The 23,398-nt window shown below is 39.3% G+C and overlaps 1 protein-coding gene across 1 annotated transcript; it reads left to right on the plus strand.

The window, feature by feature from the left end:
- The first annotated feature begins 234 nt into the window (after nt 1-234).
- Nucleotides 235-6,114, plus strand: nr1d2a (nuclear receptor subfamily 1, group D, member 2a). The gene is made up of 8 exons (XM_034112657.1): nt 235-485; nt 2,506-2,742; nt 2,832-2,920; nt 3,011-3,155; nt 3,246-3,967; nt 4,085-4,270; nt 4,566-4,776; nt 5,077-6,114. The coding sequence occupies exons 1-8, from the start codon at nt 455-457 to the stop codon at nt 5,274-5,276; spliced, it is 1,821 nt and encodes a 606-aa protein (XP_033968548.1). The 5' UTR covers nt 235-454; the 3' UTR covers nt 5,277-6,114.
- The last annotated feature ends 17,284 nt before the right edge of the window (nt 6,115-23,398 follow it).

Genomic DNA, 23,398 nt, shown 5'->3' on the forward strand with positions numbered 1-23,398 from the left:
CCGTGGTCTGTTGTTCCGGCTTCTCCCTTCTTCACGTTGTGCTCTGCAACGTGAGCGCTGTGTTACATTCTTCGTTACGTCCACGAGGCGCTTGGCTCCGCCCCCCTGGTGTCCTCAAAGTGTGTCACTGGGTTAAAGTGGCTCGAGCGCCTGGGTTTAGGGGCGTGGCCGACAAAATGGGTCACATGGGCGAGCCCACTATTGAGAACATTTAGTTCTCCTGAATAACCCGCAGTCACACACAACAAGGGGAAGCTCCTCCGACTCAGACGCTAGTTCTCTCTCACCGACTCGGACCTGCAGATTATTTCCACAAATAGACTACTGCAATTAGATTTATCTTTAAACTGCTCACCCACAAACAATTGTAATATCTTCGTGGGTGTTTTGGGGAAAGTGGCAACAGTCGTCACAGATATTTTGCAATATCTGTTTTCCTATTCCTCGAAACGAAATGCCTGAGGACATGGGGACAGCCAAGCCTGGTAAGAAACCAATATTTTATAACGATTGTCGCAGTGAAATGCAAAGGCTGAGTTTTTCATTGCATGCACTATGCAAACTTTATTGCATGGATCGTGTCAACATTGACGTAAATGAAGTGTTATGTATAATTTATTATAAAACTGATATATTTAAAGTACAACAAGTTGTTTTATGTATTTCTTGCCGGTATTGATACCGTGGCTTGTGGCATGGAATTATGAAAATACTATCAATTTATGAGTTGAATTCACCGAATGCATCATGAGTATTTTAAAATCCGTCCAGGAATTAAGAAAGTATTTCTTGGAGGGCAAAGCACTAATGAATGGCGTCCTGCCATTGAAACTGTTTTCTATTTTTGCTGTAGTGCAGCATCATAACCTGTCAGGAAATGTTGGCACACTTGTTAAACATATTTTTAAAATGTCTCATGTTTTGTAATAAAACTACTGTTGTGTCCACAAATCGCGTTTTATAAAACGGAGTTAGGAGTGCCATTGCGGGGCTGAGTCGCTGCTACATTTGACACAACAGTGTTTATCTTCCCTCGCTCACATGGACAGCGTAGCCTAGCCATGTGCCCGTGTGTAGACGCGCTCATGGAACACTGCTCTGATTGGTCGAGGGGCGTTCCTCTCTGCGGGCATGCTCTGTTAGAACTCTTCTCTGATTGGCTGGAGCGGAGCCCATGACGCAGAACATTGTATAATCCACGCTGTATCACAGCCATCCCCGCGAGAGGCTGCACTGCAAGGTACACGTGAGAACGTGTAGACAGCAGCCAGTGACCTAGATCTGCTTCATCCCCTCCTCGCGCTTCGCTTTCACAGAAATTCATGACAGGTCCACGTGTGGGTGGGCACACAAACATTTTTTTTCGAGTTGATGAGGAAAAACACACTCGTCTTTTACACACATATTCCACTCAAGATGTGCATTTAAACTTTAAATGGAAAATAACTAGAATGTTTGGAATTTTTCCCTGCTTCAAGTCTCTCACTTTAACTGGAACAGTTTCAAGTATTTTTGCCCAAGGGCAGTTGCATAACACAATTTAAACAATGTTTGAAAAAAAAGTTACAGTAATTTCAAATAATAAAGCTGCAACTATTATCAAGATGAATATAACTGCCAGCTATTTTTGATATTAGCAATTATTTAAAAAAAAAAAAAATCGGCAGATTGGAAAATCCCAAGTCATGTTTGAAGTTTTCTAAAACAGAGCTTTACATACACAAAGCTGACAGCCACCTGATGTTGATCCTCTAAAACTTTAAATGCCATGTTCTTGTTACTAAGCAGCTGAGCTGTTTTCTGGCCAAACAATACATAACCCCATCAATAACCCTCTGCATTCGTTTCTTGCCAAAACTGTTATGTTGCTCCAGTGCTTCACTGACCCTGTCTGAAGCACACTCCCATAGCACAGAAACCAATGTATGTTATGTAATGGTGTTATTCAACCAGTAAGCACTGGAGGTGAGAAAGTGGGTCAATCTTAGCAAGATATCATCCTACCAGAGATCACACAGATTTTGGACTGCATCTCTTTCTGGGCGTCTCAGACATCATGTACTTTCTGTATTGCCAAGAGTTTGTTTATTTGGCATATAGAATTTGTTTTATAAACTCCTGCTATCATCTCTGGTTCACAGTGACTTTGACAAGCTTGATAGGTTGCGGAGCTGCAAAAACATTCAATATCCTGATATGGTTGTTAATAGTGGTGTGTGTATTTCTGTTCCTCAGCAATAGATTGTCAGAAGCCCAAAGATAGCCCATTTTGCATTGTGTGTTTGCTAAAGGTTTCATAGTAGAACACTAGCTATAGGATAGTCTAAATGTCTAAAGTGCTTGAATGGCAAACCACTGGTAACAATGCATAAGAACATGGATACTGCCATACTGGATATAGTAAATTACATTGCATTTTTTTTTTTAAATCATTCCATTAACAGCCTTGAGATATGGGGAAGTGATTAACCTGCTATAACATGTCATGTCTCTCCCTCTCCACAGGAGGAGTCATAGCCTATATTTCCTCTGGCTCTGCCTCCAGTCCAGAGTCCTGTATGAGCACCAGCCCCAGCAGAAGCTATTTGTCCACATCCCAGGCCGTGTCCCGCCCCTCCCTCCCCAGCAGGGCAGTGGGCATGGTGGTGGATATCTCTCCGCCTACTAAAAATGGCCACCAACGTAGCCATGGCATTGAGAAGGCTGGGCGCTCCTCCACATCTACCAAGAGCAACATTACCAGTAAGCATATACAAATATTATCATAACAAATATTATGCTAATGAGAAGAAAATGCCATATCTGATCACTGCTCGTCTTTGTCTTTGCAGAAATTAACGGCATGGTGCTGTTGTGCAAGGTGTGTGGTGATGTGGCATCCGGCTTCCACTACGGCGTCCATGCATGCGAGGGCTGCAAGGTGAGACTAGTTCCTGGAACAAAACTTCTCCTCTAAAAATGTTATCTTCTTTCCACCATGACTAACGCTTTTCATCTTGTGGTTCCTTAGGGTTTCTTCAGAAGAAGCATCCAGCAAAACATCCAGTACAAGAAGTGTCTTAAGATGGAGAACTGCACCATCATGAGAATCAACCGGAACCGCTGCCAGCAGTGCCGCTTCAAGAAGTGTCTGTCTGTCGGCATGTCCAGAGATGGTGAGCAGCATATTAAGTTTAGTTTCAGTGAGCTGGTGTGATTCATTTACTCTTGACACATTCTAATGGCTGTCACTTTGCTACTCCCAGCTGTCCGATTTGGCCGCATCCCAAAGAGGGAAAAGCAAAGGATGCTGCTGGAGATGCAGAACGCCATGAACAACATGATGAGCAACAACAGCCAGCTGCACAGCATGCTGCACGGCCACCAGAGCGCGTCTCCCATGGAGGCCATGACCAGCGACGCCGGCTCCTCGCCCTCATCCTCCTCTGCTTCCGATTCCCTGTCGAGCTCAAACCCCTCCTCCCCGCACTGCCCCCAGGACTCAGAGTCTGTGGTTTCAATGGACACCAACTCCAGCTCCGCCTCCTCCTGCGCGTCAGACAGCGGAGAGGATGAGTCCCTCATTGCTTTGAACAGGCAGCACCAAGAAGCCTTTGCATTCGGCCAGCAGAGGGCGCAGCGACAGGGCCAGGCGTCGCCCACGTTGAGCAGCGCCGCCCTGGAGGTGGGGGGTGACGGCCGGGCGGAGGAGGAGGAGCAGCAGCAGCAGCAGCAGGAGAACTGGAGCTGCTGGAACAACAATGCAGTTGTTGGGGGGTACCAGCAAGGTTCTTACAGTAAAGTCCAACACGTCAGCAACACTGCTTACAGCGAGGAGAAGGTTTACCAGCAGCAGCCTCAGCAGCTCAACAGCACCCTGAAGTGTGAGCCGTCAGATGACAGCAACACACAACATGGGTTTAACACAAAACCGGCCTCAAGTGGTTACAATGGACCAACCAGCTGCGTGAATAATAGAGAATACTTGGTGAGTTATCTATCTATCTATTCATCTGTAAAAACACATTTCTATTCTGCTTTTACCACTGAAGTTAAAGCTTTGATGAGCCTCTCTGATTGACCTTCTGTCTGAATGTTTCTCCAGGTCTGTCCAATGAACGCTTCACCCTACGTGGACCCCCACAAGCCGAGCCAGGAGATCTGGGAGGAGTTCTCCATGAGTTTCACCCCCGCCGTGCGGGATGTGGTCGACTTTGCCAAGAGGATCTCGGGCTTCTGCGACCTCCCAGAGCACGACCAGGTCGGCCTGTTGAAAGCTGGAACTTTTGAGGTAAGAGGGCAAACAAGCAACATTTTTTTAATCCTTGCTTTAAAGTGAAACACTGCAGGCTCTTTAAACACTAGGAGCCAATGTGGCTCTCCCAAACAGAGCTGTGAATAATATCTGCTCTGAAAGTTTCAACAGAAATAAGAGACTTCAGCATTTTTTCTTTTTGCACAACTGAGATTAAATACGTTTTTCATCATATAACCACCATCAGACTTATTATACAGACAGATTAAATTGCTTACCTGCATAAACCAAACTATAAACTAAAGAAACCCTTCCCTTTTCTGACTCCCAGGTGCTGATGGTCAGATTTGCCTCCCTGTTCAACGCCGTCGAGCGGACGGTGACCTTCCTGAGTGGAAAGCGTTACAGCCTTGACACGCTGCGGGCGCTGGGCGCCGGCGAGCTGCTCAACTCCATGTGCGAGTTCAGCGAGAAGCTGGCTGCGCTGAGGCTGGACTCTGAGGAAATGAGCCTCTTCACAGCCGTGGTGCTCGTCTCAGCCGGTAAGAACACACTTTGAATATTTTCATGTATGAGAGCACATTGGAATGGAGAAGTTATTCACTATTGCTGTTAGAAGGCTCTTTATGAACCTTGCAGCGAGAATATATGATCTATTTGAATTTAATCAACATATAGACATATACACAGCATTAAAACAACTATTGATGTATTTAAGGGCAAGGTGCACACTGCACTACACATTCAATTTGTTAGCTCAGTCCCTCTGATGTGATTTAAAACATTATTAAAGCCCTGCTCTGTCTGACATTGACCTTTTCTCCCATCTTGTCCCGGCACAGATCGTTCAGGGATCCAGGACCTAAACTCGGTCGAGGCCCTGCAGGACAAACTGATCCGGGGTCTGAGGAACTTGGTGATGCAGAACCACGGCGAGGAGTCGGCCACCACCTTCACCAAGCTGCTGCTCAAGCTTCCCGAGCTGCGTTCACTCAACAACATGCACTCGGAGGAACTGCTGTCCTTCAAAGTGCACCCTTGAAATCTTCCTGAGGGGTCACACCTCCACCTAATCCACACACCTCCACCACCACCTCCACCAGGACCTGCCTCTATCTTCCCCCTCACCCTCCCTGTTCGACCAACCCAGTTGTTTGTTTCTAGAATGTATTGAAAGTTATTTTTTATTCTATTTTTGTTAAGTCGACCATGTGGGGTCTGAAGAGAGAAAAATATAAAACGTGTACTGTATTTATAGAAGAGATAGCTCGTTGCACACAAACACACGCAACTGCATGTGTGTCAGAGGTTCTTAGTTTTGCAAACTTGGAGGTGCTTTTCTATTCTCCAGAGAACGAAGAGTACTTAAATGGCTTTGTGAAAAGATATGAGTAGAAACCAATTAGTCGATTCCAAAGTGTGTTCTCTGATGAGTGGGTGAATGTGAGAGACAATATGAACCTTACATACCGCATGTTTGTTTGGTCCAATATTTGACTGATACATGTCGCAAGGAAGGCAAGCTATCAGAAAATGTATTGAAGAATGTGTGACGACCGCTGCTAATGCATGGCTGTACTTAATGCAAACTATTATTACTTGGATCTTCTCCCCTTGCCTCAGAAAGCATCAGTTCAAAGTTTCAGCATTTATAGTGTTTTTATTTAATTTTTTACTTGTGTTTGTCAACTGCCTGTACACTGCCTGGTGATTTCTGGGGGGGTCGATGACGCCATTTTCAGCAACACTACATTTGCCCATGTTCTGGAGCAGAAAAACCAAGTAACATGTAAACGTTTTTGCTGTTTACCCCACTTTCCGGATTTTTTTGTGTTTTTAATCAAAGTTTGTGTGCATTCAGCATAGCACTGAATTTTATGTGGTTGTCATATATTTTGTTGAAATATCTGTTTCTTCAACTGGCAACAATGCCATATGTAAATATCTATATAAATAAAATAAAAAAATAAATATATATATATATATATAAATATCTGATGAACCTAGAGTATAAATATGACATAGTATGAATAAATACAACTTAAGAATACTCTTTGTATTTTGTGTTTTTATTGATATCGAAGTATTTTTGCACATATCAATCTTCAGAGTAGTAGCGACTGTTATCCACTGGGTGGAGCTATTTTTACACCTTGGTTTCAACTCACTTGAGAAACCCTGTAGTTTGTCTTCGCAAGTTGTTGCATAATATGAATGATTTTATTGTCCAATACTCAATAAGTAGCTTCTCTTCAGAGAGATTTTCTTATTTACTCTTCTTTACTTGTGAATTTCAAATCAGCCGAGCTGCACATTTTTTTTTTTAAAGAAGACACTCGTCTCAAAGCCTTCTCTCATAGGTATTTCATTTAAAGGACCCATGTCATGGCCATTTCTACTGATCATAATTCCATTGTTGAGGTATACTAAAATCGATTTATATTGAGCAATTTTCCAAACTCACATTGGTTTCTCATACAGCAACTCTGTGTAGTATGTGTATTCACTCTCTGTCCTAAACGGCTTGTTGGAGCTCCTGCCCCCCCCTCCCTGTGAGCCCAGTGGCCGTCTGCGAGACAGCGAGACACAGCGAAACCCAGCCCGAAACACACACACACACCCGCAGCCTGGCTGGGAGTTTGTGTGTGTGCTCAGGCTGAGTTCCGCGGTGTCGCGCTGTCTCGCCGACCCCACACCAGTGAGCCAGCTCACACTGTCCCGCTCCTCGCAGCAGCGAGCCTCGCAACGTCCCGCCGAGTGTGTGTGTGTGAGGAAGTCCGCGGATTGGTCCAAATGGACCAATCCGCGGAGCCGTTACGTTACGTCACTATACCCAAGAAATAAACAATGGAAAAAGAGAAATCTCCAACGAGGCGTTCTGGGGCAGCATAGACAGGTCTTTTCTGTGTTAGAGTTTTACTCGCTACAGGGTGTACTTTGAGGGTTTGTGACTCTGCAGACCGTTTACATGCAGAAAAAGCTACATAACACACAAGGGGACGGGTAATAACCAGAAAAGCATGACATAGGACCTTTAAATGCCGGATAAAGCGCTCAGAATGTATGATCATTGTATTAAAAGATATGTTTCAGAATAACATTTATACTTATGAGTATTCATAGCACACTAAACATACAACAAGGTGACATCTTAGGATTGATTACAACCACCTCGATGCAGAGCAGGTCCACAGATTTGAAGCCAAAATTGCAGACCCAAAACTTCTAAACCTCTAAAATCTGGCTGCAGAATTCCACATACATTAAATACAGTAATTGTACCGTTGTATGGTAAAAGCAGGAGCTATTGTACATATCAGTGAAAAAGGGGTATAAAACAAATCACTTAAAACAGCTAAGGATACTTTTCTCAGATATTTATTTTTTCAAGTCAGTGTTTTAAGAGTGGAGATTGTGTTTGTATTCAGAGCTCTTATAATGTAAATTGTCAGCAAATATTTACGAGTTTAAAGTCCAACGATCCATGAGCAGGCTGCACAATAGTCACTAACTCGTAGCAATTCATCATGCACAAAGTGAAAACACCTGTGGAGGATCATCATGTGTGTGTGCAGGTTTTTTCCATGTCATCAACTTATAAACCAGGTAAAGAATTACACTTTAGAGAAATAACTGTGTTTAGTGTAGACAATTCAAATATGTTATTATAATTAAAAAGAAAAGTCATTAATGATAGGTTGGTGTTTTTGGTTCAGTATAGAATTTTCTGCAAAAACATTTTATCCTCTTTGTATCCAAATCTTTTTGTTGTTTTATTCAAATGTGAGTGACCACACGACATCAACATCCACTCTGATCTCATGAAGAAGAAAATGAATCAGGTAAAGAGGAAACTAAATTCTGATGTTTTGTGTCAGAAATATGAGAGAAACTAAACTGTGATTGAGTGTTAATGTTCAAACATTTGAATTACAATTACATCGCACCCTGTTTAAACAGATCAGAATAAAAATGTTGAATGTGTCACAAAAGGCAAATATCACATGTTTAAATGACAGGAAACAATAGAACACATGTGTCTGATCTAGGATCCAACTTTCTGTCCTACAACCAATGTTACTCACCAAAACAAGCCATGGGAATGCTCAACATTTTCCTATGAAACCCTGGTTGCAAAACGCCACAAGGCATCTGTTATTGTTTCTGATTTGTTTGATTGCTTCGGGTACATTTTCTTGAACCTGATCACTAAAACCACAAACTAGTAGCAAGCTTCAGAACATTTGCAATTCAAGGCTTTCTAGATGGTCAATTCAAATCTGAGAATAGACTGCACGTCAACATACACTCAGTGCTGATGATGATGTAAATGTGGCAAAACATAAATCTCCCGTCTGATATTATCTGTCAAAAATAAAGTTGGAATTAACTAAAACATTTCCACTTAGTATTAAAACATCAGAGTGTTCAAATGCAAAGTCAGCCGCAGCAGTTAGTTGGACATTTTCAAATTCTGGCGTCTTTGAAAAGAGACAATTAATATTCAGTATAATCCTTTTTTGTCTTTTTAAACCCTTGGGGATAAAGAGATGTTTGAGTGTTTTTGATTTTAATTTAGGCTCCTAAAATACGATCAAAAACTGGGATTTTAACAACATTAAGTTGTTTATAACATATAAATAAAGGCTGGTGCATTTTGAGGAAAATCAAGTGCCTTTAACTCTCTTCTCTATAAATATATGACTACTGTTTTCTGGTTCTCAGGACTTTCGTTTTATCTGTAATTAACTAAAACCTTTGTCTTAAATTAAGGTTTTGGAGATCTACAGACATCATTTTAAATAATTTCTTATATATGCACATATACAGATAAAAAAAGCTTTTATTGTGTATATATATATATATTTATATTTAGATATCTATATATATATATATAAATTATCTCTACTCTAGTGTGCTGCACTTCAAATGTTTACGTATATACAGAGCAAAAATGTGTCTTCATACTGTGATAGAGGAAACACTTTTTCATCAAAGCTGTGTCACAGTTTTTCTCATCCAATCGGTGTCTTTTAAAGTTCATCAAGCAGCTGAGATGAGCTCTACGGATATGCATCAATGTATAAAAGCAGCCTCAAACACACAGTTGTAGTAAAACACCAAAGAAGCAACTGAAGAAATCTATATTTGGTAAGTGGATATCTAAGTAAATATAGCTTCATTAAGTGTAAATGTTTCTGTAACTATCTTCAATTTCTTTATTTTACTTGTGACATGAAACAGGAAAGATTACTGAGGAGAGACAGCATAAACATTGTCTTGTCTTAATTGTATTTTTTTTTCTAGGTGTTCTTTCTGAGAACAACATAAATATTACAATTTTAATTTGTCAAAGGAGTGTGTAGTTGTCACCCACAAGCCATCTGGCAATATATAGATACTCATTAATGAATCAATATTTATATTCTATATTTAATCTTATACATAAATCAGAAATGGGCCATTCTGCATAACTCTTATGGTTTGTTCTTAAATTATATATTGATGCTTGTACTTAAGTATATGAGTGCTAATTGAACATGCTGGATCTTTATTTTATCTACAGTTAAAGTCAGCATGGACGAGACTCTGATGGTGATTCTCCTGCTCTCAGGTGAGATCATGTGAAGAATGATAGATTATGAGATTATGGGAACAAACCATCAAATCATCCTATTTGTCAGCTGTGAGGTGTTTTTGGTATTTGGTCTGTATATGTTTGAACATCACATTTGGTAAAAAAAGTGAGTAAAACAACGTTTTAATTTCTGTTGGACTTTCCATATCACGTTTTCATTTCAATCTTCCTTGCTCCTCAGGCTTCTGCACCCCCTGCACCTCTTTTCGAAAGGACTACCTCTTTATCAATAAGAACATAACCTGGGATGAAGCATATCAGTACTGCCTCATGGAGCAAAATGAACTGGCCCAAATACAAAGCCTGGAAAACAACATCTCAATGATGAACATTCAGACTGCGGGGTACACAGACAAGGCCTGGATCGGACTGTTTGAGAAAGCTTCAGATTGGACCTGGGTGGATGGAGAAACAGCCACATATTTTGAATGGGGAAATGTTCAGCCAGATAACATTGACACTGACGAGTACTGTGTGACCATCGACAATGATGGACGCTGGGGCTTTGCCAACTGCTCACTTAAGAAACCCTTTGTTTGTCAAGATGGTAATCAGCATCGTTTTGATATTTCAGTGCTCTCCTTTCTGGTTCAACTCAATTAGATTTATCTGACATCTCGTCTTACTTAGCAGAATATCTTACATTTTACAACTGCAATAACATATGATGTTTCCAGCGCTTATTTTCCACAATCTACACATTTTGGAGGTCCTTGTTCCATACGTTTTCGTTGTTTAGCTTGCATTTTTATGCATTATCACGATGTGGAGTCAAAGTTACATTTATGGCCAAATTGTACACCAAACGTTTGTACTTTAATTATTTTGGACAATTTTCATCAAATGTATACACGGGTAATAGGCCTACTTTGCTTTGGATGCTCACATACATTTTTTCTCTGACAATCGTTTAGTTTTGCTACTATAATATAATACTTATTCATTTTTGTATCTCCACAGTTGTATATTTAGAGAAGTTACATGAAGGTGAAGGAGAGATGACTTGGAATGACGCCAAAACCAGTTGTACAGAAAGTGGTTGGTTTCTGGCCACAATCCCTGATTCGAAGGTGAATTCTGACGTACAGTCAAAGGGGAACCAAACAGAAAGATGGATTGGCCTCAGCAGACCTAAACTCTGGCATTGGTCAGAAGCTGGAGAAAACAACTTCACAAACTGGCAAGAGGGGCAACCTGACAACTCAAACGGAGAAGACAGTTGTGCAGCCGTAGTGTTGAAAGATGGAACTTGGACGGATGAGCCCTGCAACGCAACGTACCCTTTCTTCTGCTATGGAGGTATGAATCACTCAAATATTTCCCCTGTTTTCAAGCAGATAGAAGCGGCATGTGCGGAATTGTCTCATTACGCAAAGCATGGAAGGTGTATTAATCATATTTAAAGTTCAGTTAGTATCAGCAGGGCCGTCGTAGTGGGGGGACAAGTCGGACTGACTACCCAGGGCCCAGATGGGGTGAGGCAGAGGTGGGAAGTAGTGGAGTACAAATACTTTGTTACTGTACTTAAGTACATTTTTCTGGTATCAGTACTTTACTCCACTACTTATTTTTCTGACGACTATTTACTTTTACTTCTTACATTTTTAACACAAATACCTGTACTTTCTACTTCTTAGATACATTTTCAAAACAGGTTTGTTACTGTGTTTGGTGGCCTGATCATTATTATTTAGAGTCATTGCGTGCCTATTGATTTTAACACGATCCGTGTATCCATCATTTCCTGGTCTTCTCTAAAGAAGAGGGACCAATGAAAACGTTGTCATTTTGCCGTTGTTCAGCATCGAAAAATTAATTAGCTAACAATGACATTATTGTGCTATTACAGTTCACCTATTATGCAAAATCCACTTTTTCACATCTTTTATACATAAACATGTGTCCCCTCTGTGTAAAGAGATTCTGAAAGTTTCAGGAAAAAAAATTAGCTCACCTTTTGTCCTGATCCATTTATATAAAAAAACTTTATCTATCAATAAACTGAAGTAGTTATCTGGTTTCTGCTGTTTTTGCAGATGTCACTCATTGCAGTGTGAAGCGGCGGAAAAAATCTGGTAATTCAAATGTATGTGGATTGTTTAGGCTGTATTTATGCAGAAAGAAGACATTTTTTACACGGAATGTTAAAAAGTAAACAATTTAGTTGATTTGTTAGATTAAATGCGTTCACATCATGTAACACTATATTAAACTTATTTTAATAAAAAATAAGTCTTTCAGACGCTGAGGTGCTGCTGGAGCTAAAGACTATCAAAATGAATGAAAAAAGCATCTTCACACTCAAATCTGTACAAATCTTTTTAAAAAGCAAGTTTTAGTCACAGACCTTTTTCAAGCAAGAATAACAAAAAAGTTGTGAACCTTTCATTTAATTTCCCTTTGAAAACTAATGAACATTATATGAAAATGAACACAGTTCTCCTGAATCTTTTTATGAATCGCTGCCTGTTGTTTGTGACCCTGTGCAGTTCACAAAGCCTGGAAAACCGTGGTGAGAATGAGTATCAAGTCCAGCGCAAACATGGAGGATCCAGCCTGCAGTGCAGAACTGCAGCAGCAGGTGTGTGTGTGTGTGTGTGTGTGTGTGTGTGTGTGTGTGTGTGTGTGTGTGTGTGTGTGTGTGTGTGTGTGTGTGTGTGTGTGTGTGTGTGTGTGTGTGTGTGTGTGTGTGTGTGTGTGTGTGTGTGTGTGTGTGACTTTTGTTGTTGTTGTGACTCAAGTTATTTTTGTTGACAAAATTGCATGAATCATAAGATTAAATGTTTGAAACTTTGTTGAAGCTCAGGCTGAGGGTAAACTAGAAAAAGAGGTGGGGATACTGTAAGTGTCCAAATACATGTAAATCAATGCATTGTCCTTTAAAGGGATGGAAACAGGATTGTGTGTGAATATGTGTGCGTGAAACAGGACTGCGGGAGGAAAATTATCATCTGCTTTCTTCAGTTGCAGGCAGCACTTGCTAATAAGGGAGTGAAAGACTTCAAACTGACCTGGAAGAAACTGCCAGTAAAGCGTACTTGATAGAGCAATTAACAGGTACACACACACACACACACACACACACACACACACACACCCACACACACACACACACACACACACACACACACACACACACACACACACACACACACACACACACACACACACACACCACACGCACGCACACACACACACACACACACACACACACACACACACACACACACTTGAATTTCTCTAAACACTAAACATGCTTTTTTCTTTCTGTTTAGATTCTAGTTGATGCTGTGAGAGTAACTCCCGGAAAAATGCACCACAACATGGAGTATACACAGCATACCACATACAAATAAGGATTACTGTCTATATTTCATTAAGTTACTATGGAAATATGTTATTGTTTTTCCCCTTTTGTAATTAAGACTGAACTCAGTCTTACTTGTACATGTTTCAGTTTTAAATTAATTTACATTAAACTGTTGTGTTTTTCACTTCATTTGTGACTTAGAGATTATTATGATTTATATAGTGACTTATAAATAATGTATAAGCTCAGAAATATTCTTAATTTCCATTTATTTTCTCACATAATACTTAATATTGTTTTCATTAATGATTTTTTTGGTAACTTGCACCAACAAGGTCGGTGGTTCAATCCTTGGTCTGATATAAAATGCCGAAGGGTCTTTGGAAAAGTTACTGAACCCCAACTTGCTAGTTGGTGGCTTTTCGATTTTTTTAGCCTCTGCCACCAGTATATTTAACCACCTTCATAAATCAATATAAGTGCACATCACCACTTCAGCTTGCCTGCTGTCAGCCCTTTCTGATGAAGCAATGTCTAGGCTCCATTGAAAAAAACTGTAATTTAGTGCATCTGCTTTGCATCCATGGGCGAACAAAAAAAAAAGAATTGCTAATGTCTTATGTTTAATACAACAACATTATAAGTTTAGCAAACACCCAGAGGGTCCTATGAGTAATACTTAAAGGTATATTTATGTATTGTATTTATCCCTGTTTTAATTGTGTACTTCAATATAAATGAATACAATGTTTTATTTGCATCTAAGCTCCTCCAATTAGAACATGTAGAATCTTTGCTTGTTAAAAATGTACTATTAAAATGTTAAACTAGTAACTGTTTTCGTGGTGAATGATTGTCCTTGGTGCTTGGGATGGTTTATATGATTTGTAAAATGTATAAATAACACTTTGTAAGGTTGTGATAGAAGCACACAGACAGCAGGGTAATACAAGTTATATAATTCATTTTTTATTAAGAAGAAGTATAATAATCATGAACAACAGCTGCTTATTGTATAATTAAAAAAAATTAAATATTCATTTAATTACCTAATAAGTGACATCAGTTAATTGGTAATTGTAATATTTGGAAGAAGGGCACAATAAATCTGTTTGGATCATCATATCTAAAGTGCGTCACACAAAATTCAAAAGCTGAGACACACACACACACACACACACACACACACACACACACACACACACACACACACACACACACACCTGCCACTGCACTGCAGGCTGGATCCTCCATGTTTGCGCTGGACACACACACACACACACCCACACCACACACACACACACACACACACACACACACACACACACACACACACACACACACACACACACACACACACACACACACCAAACTTGCCAACCTTGAGACCTCAGAAATCGGGAGCATTTCCAAAACCACCGCGCGGGGGGGGGGGGGGGGGGTGCTAGTGGATCGCCGGAACTGTATTGGATTAACATTAACATGCTTATTGTAGTTGTAAATGCACTGCAGGAAAGGAGTGAGCAGAGGGTAGACTTGTCGATCCTTGTTCTGTTTGCTGTGACTATCTTCCTCAGCCTCTCAGACTTTCAGTTGCGCGCGCTACTAATGAGACGCACTACCATGGAAACCAAACAATGGTGTAGCTGTATTAAAGTCCGAGTGGAAACAGTCCTGAGTAAATCTGATTTTATCAGAAATCGGGAGAAATGCGGGAGAAATATGACCCCGGGAGGAAACCGGGAGAGGGCAATGAAATCGGGAGTCTCCCGCGAAAATCGGGAGGGTTGGCAAGTATGACACACACACACACACACACACACACACACACACACACACACACACACACCACGCACGCACGCACACACACACACACACACACACACACACACACACACACACACACACACACACACACACACACACACACACACTCACACAAATGCTTTGTAATGAAAATATTGTTGGGTGTGTTAAAGCAAATTATTTCGTCCTCTGTATCTTTGATGGTTAACTGCAAAGAGCTTCGATATCAAGCTTATTCGACAGCTGGATTTTAAACTTGTGAATATACTTTTTCATTGCCATTTGCAAGTTTTTTATAAAAAAATCTACTTAAGATGATTTTTAACGGCGAGCATACAACTTTGAAATTGCTTGTTTTATTTCGACATTCATTGTTCAAAGTATTTGCAGGTAAAAAAAGAGACAGGCTGATGTAACTCTGCTTTTTTTCCACCAGTAAATGTTTTTTTACATGAAATTATTTAACATAACTTAAATTACTTTCTAACAATGGTAAGCAGGTCCCCATTACACAAAATAAGTGGAGCCCCATTGTGGTCATGTAGAGGTTCTTATTACATTTATTATTTACTTTTTTATTTTTTATTTCTTTCTTGTTTGCAGTATACATTTGAAATTGATTTCTACGTGACTCTGACTGTCCTCATCTCTGGTAAGGTCAAGAGTATGACTCATTTCAAGGATGTGTTTTACATTCGAGTTGATTCGCACAGCACCACAGTATTGGATAGAGATTGATGCACTTATAAAAGATAAGGATCGAGATTTCTTTTTTATCCACTGTATGTTTTCAGAAAGTCCTGGATCATATCACCATTTGTAAAGTATATAAAAGAGGAACTATAGTCACTCAAAGTGTCAAGTAAATAAAAGGGGGAAAGGTGCCATATTTCCCTCTCAAAGATAGTGAAGTAGAAGTCAAAAGTAAAATAAAAATGAAAACTCACTGCCTCAAAATTGTGATAAAGTTTAAGTTTAGTAAAACAGATAAACAGTTGTCAGACTTCAGACAAGACGCATGAGCTGTTTGAATTAATGCTTTTGTATTTTAATGAAATCCTAATAATATTATTTCAATTTTTTTAAAGTTAAAGGTGGGGTAGGTAAGTTTGAGAAACCGGCTCGAGATCGCTAGAATTTGAAAATACACAACCAGAGAAAATCTGCCACTTCGTTATAGAGCCCCTCCTCCAACACACACGAACGCGCACATGACCAATGAGGGCACGAGATAAGTTTGTGCACAGATGGAAGGCTGACAGGCAGGTAGGCCATCCAGTTATTTTAGCCGGGCCGGCTAAAATGATTGGTCGTGCTTTTTACAGTATTATGGCTTCCACAGATGACATTTTTTCATGGATTTTTTGTCAAAGCACTTAAGATATTCATTGCTATCGGGATGTTAAGAGCATTCCATGGAATATAACAAAAAGTGTATCTCGAGCCGGTTTCTCAAACTTACCTACCCCACCTTTAAGTTTTTAATTTGTTAGAATATTTTCCTCACATTACCTTTCAGGAATTAGCCTCAGCTCCTGCTCTCACTTCCCAACACGTACGTACTACTATGTTGACTTGAAAACGAATTGGAACGATGCTCAGGATTACTGCAGAGAGAAATACACTGACCTGGCGACCTTTGCAAGCATGGATGATATAAGCATGCTTCAACCGCATTTTCTGTATTCATGGGCATGGATCGGACTCAGATGACCGAAAATCGTGGAACAAAATCATGGGCAATGAACCTAACTCCTGGAGATCGTCATCGACTAGTGAAACCAGAAAAACTGGTTTCCAAAACTGGGCTGCAAACGAACCCGATGGACATGAATACTGTGTGATGATGAGCAATGATGGAACATGGTATGATGGACGCTGTGACTCTATCCACACTTTTATTTTACAATGGTAAGAAAGAGTTAACTCAATGGATTTGACTTACATTTGTGCTCTTAATAATGTAGTGTTATTTTCAAAGTTGCTTTGCTTTTAGTTTGAAAATTACCTCTTTATGCACGTGTTAAACATGGTCTTTAAAGATTAGATTTAGTACTGTTTAAAATCACATTATTTCCCCAATAATTGTAACAATGTTGTCATTTCTGTTTATTATAGTAACAAAGGGAAATAATGAAGATGGTAAAACATATCTGTTCATCTCAACTGAGAAAACCTGGACTGCTGCCCGTGACTATTGCAGAGAACACCACACAGACTATGATTGAGAACGAAGAAGAAAATAATGAGATATCTTTTGTCAAAGCACCCAATGTTGTTTCTTGGATTGGAATGTACCGAGTGCCGTGGATGTGGTCCGACAAAACCCAAAGCCCCTTCACAAAAGGAAAAAGTGGCAGCCCAAATCACATTCTGGGTGTACAGGACTGTACGGCTGAGAACAATCTGTATGAATGGGAGGACAAGGTCTGTTCGAACAAATACCCTTTCATCTGCCATCAAGGAGATTTTTCAACACCACAAATAATTTCTTCCGGGGGTTTTTAACGATTTGAGTGTATGTTTCTCAATGTTTTGAACTGTTTAATATAATTGAAGACCATAGTAAAGATGAAGTTTGAGACTGACGCTGACATAACAGATCCAGCTACTAACACCCAGATCCTTCAGCAGGTAAAACTATTTTTCTTTTTCTGTTTTAGTTTACTGTGGCAGAAAAAACATATAATGTTGGTATATTTCTTTCATTCTTCTTCAGCTTGGTGCACTGCTAACAAGTCAGGGATGGACCGACTTTGAGCTGCGATGGAAGATTCAACCGAAGAAAGTGGAGGCAGAGAAACTCAATGACCCTCACTACATTTTACCTACTTAATATATGACAGCAAACCTACTATGTTATAATGATTTTGTGTTGTAAATCAAGTAATGTGTGTTCACTTTAGCTAAAACATAACAAAACAGTAATTTACACAAGAGATGCTTTTTGTTGTGTGTTGTACATTAACATGGTGATTTAGTTAACAAAATAGGAATGTTGAGCTCAAATGATAAGTCACCTCTCGGGTTCAGAGCAGGGAGGCCCTTCATGACTCTCCAAATGTTTCTATCATTGCCAACATGTGCGTTGAAGTCTACTACCAAGACCATGAAGTCCCCTTTCATGTTCCCCATACAAGTCTGTGTTCAGGGTCTTCAAGAAGGCTGAATACGCCTAGCTTCTGTTTAGATACAGACAACAGTCAGAACCCCCAGCCCCCCCCCCATAACCTGCAGGCAAGGGGAGGCAACCCTTTTTCCAGGCCAAGTATCTTCCCTTTTCCTCCATCTTCCATGGGGTCTTTTCTTGAACCGTTCTTTGTACAACCGCTCACCTGAGACACATTTTCCATAGGAAACCCTACCAGGAACACAGGGTTCCACACAGCACAGCCCCCAGGTCATAGGAACACACAAACCTCTCCGTCAGGTCATTGTTACTGGAGAGCAATACATATCAATGCAAACAATTTCAAATTGTTTAGCTTTAGTTACATTCATTGTATTATTTTCTGTTATAATACTTTTTATTGTGTAGTCACTGTACACAACTGTATTGTACATACAATTAACTGTCTTGACTTTAGCCAGCTTTGTTTGAAATCACTAACAGACATATTTTAAGATATATAAAAAATATGAACTGCTTGAATAATAATTATAGTGTGATCTCATTATAAATCAATAAACTTCAAGTATTATAAACTTTGAACTCGGTCTGTGGCACAGATGAGCTGCCGTATAGTAAGAAGGCAAAGTGCTGCCTCCATTCGAGGACTTAGAACAGTGACCCTCTGTTGCCAAGCCAAATCCTTACGGTCTGAGCCACTGACTCCCCAAATATCTCAAAGGAAATACTCATAAATATCAGTAAGAATCTGAGTTGCTTTTAGTTGTTTTATAGTATATTAAAATATCTTCTAATAGAATTTTAAGGTAATCCCGTAAATGGGAAAATGTTCCCTAAATATAAAAACTGATACATATTGTATACTTTCTATAGACTATAGAACCTAAATGTACAGTAAAGTACATTTTACTTCAAAATATTAAACAGTATACAAAGATTATAGGTCATCTTGTGAGATATAAAATGTGGGTCATCTTGATAATGGTGGTATTTGACATCATAGCAACAATACCATGATGTTGACCAAATAATAAAGAAAAGAAAATAGGCCCAGACCGTATGTGTTATGATTTAAGAACTAATAGTCGTAAATGTTAGGTCAGTGTTTTTACTTCAGTATAGATTTATTTTCCATAGACATTTTGCCTTGAATAGATTGTTTTTGTATCCAAATCTCTTTAAATGTATCATTCAAATTCACAAAACCAACATCCAGGAGTAAAATGTGGCAGTCTGATGGTTTCTTATATCAGGGAAATTAGAATATGATTAAGTATTAAAACAATCAGGTAAAACAGATTGCAAAACATTTTTATTAAAATGAACGAGCACCTTGGTTTAATAGGTTTGCTTTCACCAGGGGCGGACTGGCCATCGGGACGTTCGGGACGGATAAGTCACTAGCACCCCCCCCCGTTAGTAATTCACCGAGGTGGGCCGGCGGTACCGAAGTGGGCCGGTCGAGAGTCCCGGGCTGATTTGTAGTCCCAGTCCGCCCCTGTTTGGCACAAAGGTAAATATTAATATTTAGCATCTGCCATTTTAAAAGGCAGATAACAATATATCCATGTGTCTGTTCTATTATACGACTTTGTTGTACCAGTCCTATGCAACACTACTGGCCAAACACTCCACAAGGAACTTTGAATTGTTTCTGATTTGTTTGATTGTTTGAAGGTAAATGTTCTTGAACCGCATCACTAAAAACACAAACTATTTGCAAGCTTCAGAACATTTGCAATTCAAGGCTTTCCAGATGGTTCATTGAAATGTAGGAATAGATATAATGTCAACATACACTTAGTGCTAATGATGATGTAAATGAGGCTAAGCACTCAGAAACCTACATCTCCCATCTGATGTTTTCTGTCAGAAATATAATTGGAATTAACTTAAACATTTCTACTTTGTATTAAAACATCTGTTTTTTAAAAACGATTCAATCAAGCTCTGATGCAAAGTCAGCCGCAGCAGTTAGTTTGACATTTTTAGATTCAGGCGTCTTTGCTTTCTTGCTGAGACAAGGAAAAAGAGCCAATACATATTCAGTAAATCCCTTTTTGCCTTGAGGAAAAAGAGATGATTGAGTCTATTTGATTTTAATTTACGATCCAAAAATAAGATAAAAAGCAACGTTTAGTTATAACATATAACAAAAGGCTGTTGAATATTAAGGAAAAGTATTTGCCTTTCACTTTCTTATAATAAATATATCACAACTGTTTTCTGGTTCTCAGGAATTTCATGGTATTTGGAATTAACTTAAACCTTTGTCTGAAAGTTAAGGTTTTGGAGATCTACAGATATCATTTAATATCATCACTTTTTTTTTTTATATAGATATATATATATATAAATTATCTCTACTGCTGCACTTCAAATGTTTACATTTATAAAAGCAGCAGAAATGTGTCTTCAGACTTTGATAGAGGAAACATTTTTCATCAAAGCTGTGTCACAGATTTCCTCATCCAATCTGCGTCTTTTAAAGTTCATCAAGCAGCAGAGATGAGCTCTACGGATTTGCATTATTGTATAAAAGCAGCCTCAAACACACAGTTGTAATAAAACACCAAAGAAGCAACTTGGTAATACAATTTGGTAAGTGGATTTCTTAGTAATCATTTTTGCTTTAAAAAATGTCATTGTTTCTGTTACTATTATTGTTTATTTTATTTGAGCAAAGTAATGTAAAATAAAATATAATTAATAATTTCTTGTTTTTACTTGGTTCTGCTGTGAAGAACATAAATAGAATTCTTTTGATTTGTCAAAGGTATGTATAGTTCACCCACTTCACAGAAACTGGCAAAAAGGTAAAAAGTCTGAAATGGGCAATTCTGCAAAATTAGTGACCTTACTTTTTGTACTTAAATTATATTTTGATGCTAATACTTTTGTACCTAAGTCAATCTTTTTGAATGCATGCGTTTTACTTGTAAACAGTGTGGTATTGCCACTTTTACTTGATTTGTATAACAGCAGTCCAAAAGACTCTGAAAAGTGGAGGATCTCATTCAAATTTGTTTTGAAATGTTTGAGTGCAAATTCAGCCTGTTGGACATTTATTTTGTCTACAGTTAAAGTCAGGATGGACAAGACTCTGTTGGTGATACTCCTGCTCTCAGGTAAGGAATGATAGATGATTAGTTAATGGAAACAAACCATCAGGTAGTCCTATGTTTCAGCTGTGAGATGTTTTAGGTATTTGTACATGTTTGTACATCGCATTGTGTCCAAACTAAGGAACATAGATATTTTTGTGTAAAACAACATTATTGTTTAAGTTTGACTTTTCAAATTTCACATTTAAAAAAATCCTCTTCCCTCCTTAGGTATCTGCGTCCCCTCCACCTCCTTTCAAAACGTCTACTTCTTTATCAAAACGAACATGACTTGGGATGAAGCATCTCAGTACTGCATCAGAGAGCACACAGCACTGGCCCAAATACAAAACATGGAGAACGCCTGCGCAATGATGAACACTCAGACTGCGGGGTACACAGACAAGGCCTGGATCGGACTGTTGAACTCTTCAGTGTGGACCTGGGTGGATGGAAAACCAGCCACCTTTTTCAATTGGGGAAATGATTGGCCAGATAACGTTGACATTGATAAGGCCTGTGTGACCATCGACAGATTTGGAAGTTGGAGCTTTGACAGCTGCTCACTACAGAAACCTTTTGTTTGTCAAGATGGTAATTAGTGCAGTTTTGATATACCTGAGTTGTAACCTCACTCCATTAGATTTATTTGCCAACTCAACTTACTTTGCAGAAGTTTTTTATAAATTCTAAAACCGATTGCTCTTTTTTCAAAAGATGATGAAGAGGTCTTTATTCAAAACATTTCAGATGTTAAGCTTAAATTGTTATATACATACATGTATGTACAAATATTATTATACATTTAAATATCATCCGTGGTCAAAGAAGTCCAAATAATCTTAACTAAAAGTACAAAAGTATAAGCAAGTTAATATACTTTAATTACCAAAAAGTTTAGTTTATTTAATTTTGACAACTTAATACTAACTATCCCTATGGGCCCTTTCTCATGGTACATTGAAAGAAGATGTTTAACTTTTACTTCCACTCCTTCATTTTTTTTTTATCTCCACAGGTGAGAATCTGTTTCGTAGTGAGAAAGAAAAGACTTGGAATGATGCCAAAACCGAATGTGAAGAAAATAATAGAGTTCTAGCCAGAGTCGATAACAAACATATGATCGATAGAGTATCGTCATATATGAAACCAGGAAAAGCCATATGGATTGGCCTCGCTAGTTCTAAAATCTGGCATTTGTCAGAACTCAGTCAAAACTACCACTTCACAAACTGGCAAGAAGGACAACCTGACATCAAAAACGGAGAAGACAGTTGTGCAGCCGCAGTGTTGAAAGATGGAACCTGGACGGATGAGCCCTGCAACGCAATGTACCCTTTTTTCTGCTATGGAGGTATGAATCACTCAAAAATGTCCCGTTTTCGAGCTTCAGATAGACAAGTGGCATGTGCAGAATGGTTTTATTACACAGAGAATGGAAAGGTATCAAAATGGGGGAGTTGTTTGGTTGCTGTTGTTTTAGATGATTTGCAGGCCGTCGGGGGGCCTTGAAATTATCAATCAGTTGTTTTGTTAAAAAAATATCTGAATCGCTGCTTGCTGTTTGTGACCGTGTGCAGTTCCCAAAGCCCGGAAAACCGTGGTGAGAATGAGCATCAAGTCCAGCGCAAACATGGAGGATCCAGCCTGCAGTGCAGAACTGCTGCGGCAGGTATACAGCTGTGTGTGTGTGGTGTGTGTGTGTGTGTGTGTGTGTGTGTGTGTGTGTGTGTGTGTGTGTGTGTGTGTGTGTGTGTGTGTATGTGTGTGTGTGTGTGTGTGTGTTTGTGTGTGTGTGTGTGTGTGTGTGTGTGTGTGGATTTGTGTGTGTGTATTTGCATTGTTTTTACGGAGAAATAGCATAAAATACAAGATTAAAGGTTAAGTACTTTGTTCAAGGTTAGGCTGAAAGGTGGCTAATAGAGATGTGACAAGTGTCCAAATAAATGTAAATCAATATTATCCTCTGGAGTATGTGTGTCTGTATTACTGACGTTGTGGGGATATACATCTGTTTACACACTCACTCTGTGGGGACTTGCCTTCTTTTCTGGGAGCAAAAATATTGCAATCAATGTGTGTGTGTACTGTATATGTGTGTGTGTGTGTGTGTGTGTGTGTGTGTGTGTGTGTGTGTGTGTGTGGGTGTGTGTTTGTTTTAGCAAGAAAGACAATT

This window comes from Trematomus bernacchii, unplaced genomic scaffold, assembly GCF_902827165.1.
Source record: "Trematomus bernacchii unplaced genomic scaffold, fTreBer1.1, whole genome shotgun sequence".
NCBI classification, from domain to species: Eukaryota; Metazoa; Chordata; class Actinopteri; order Perciformes; family Nototheniidae; genus Trematomus; species Trematomus bernacchii.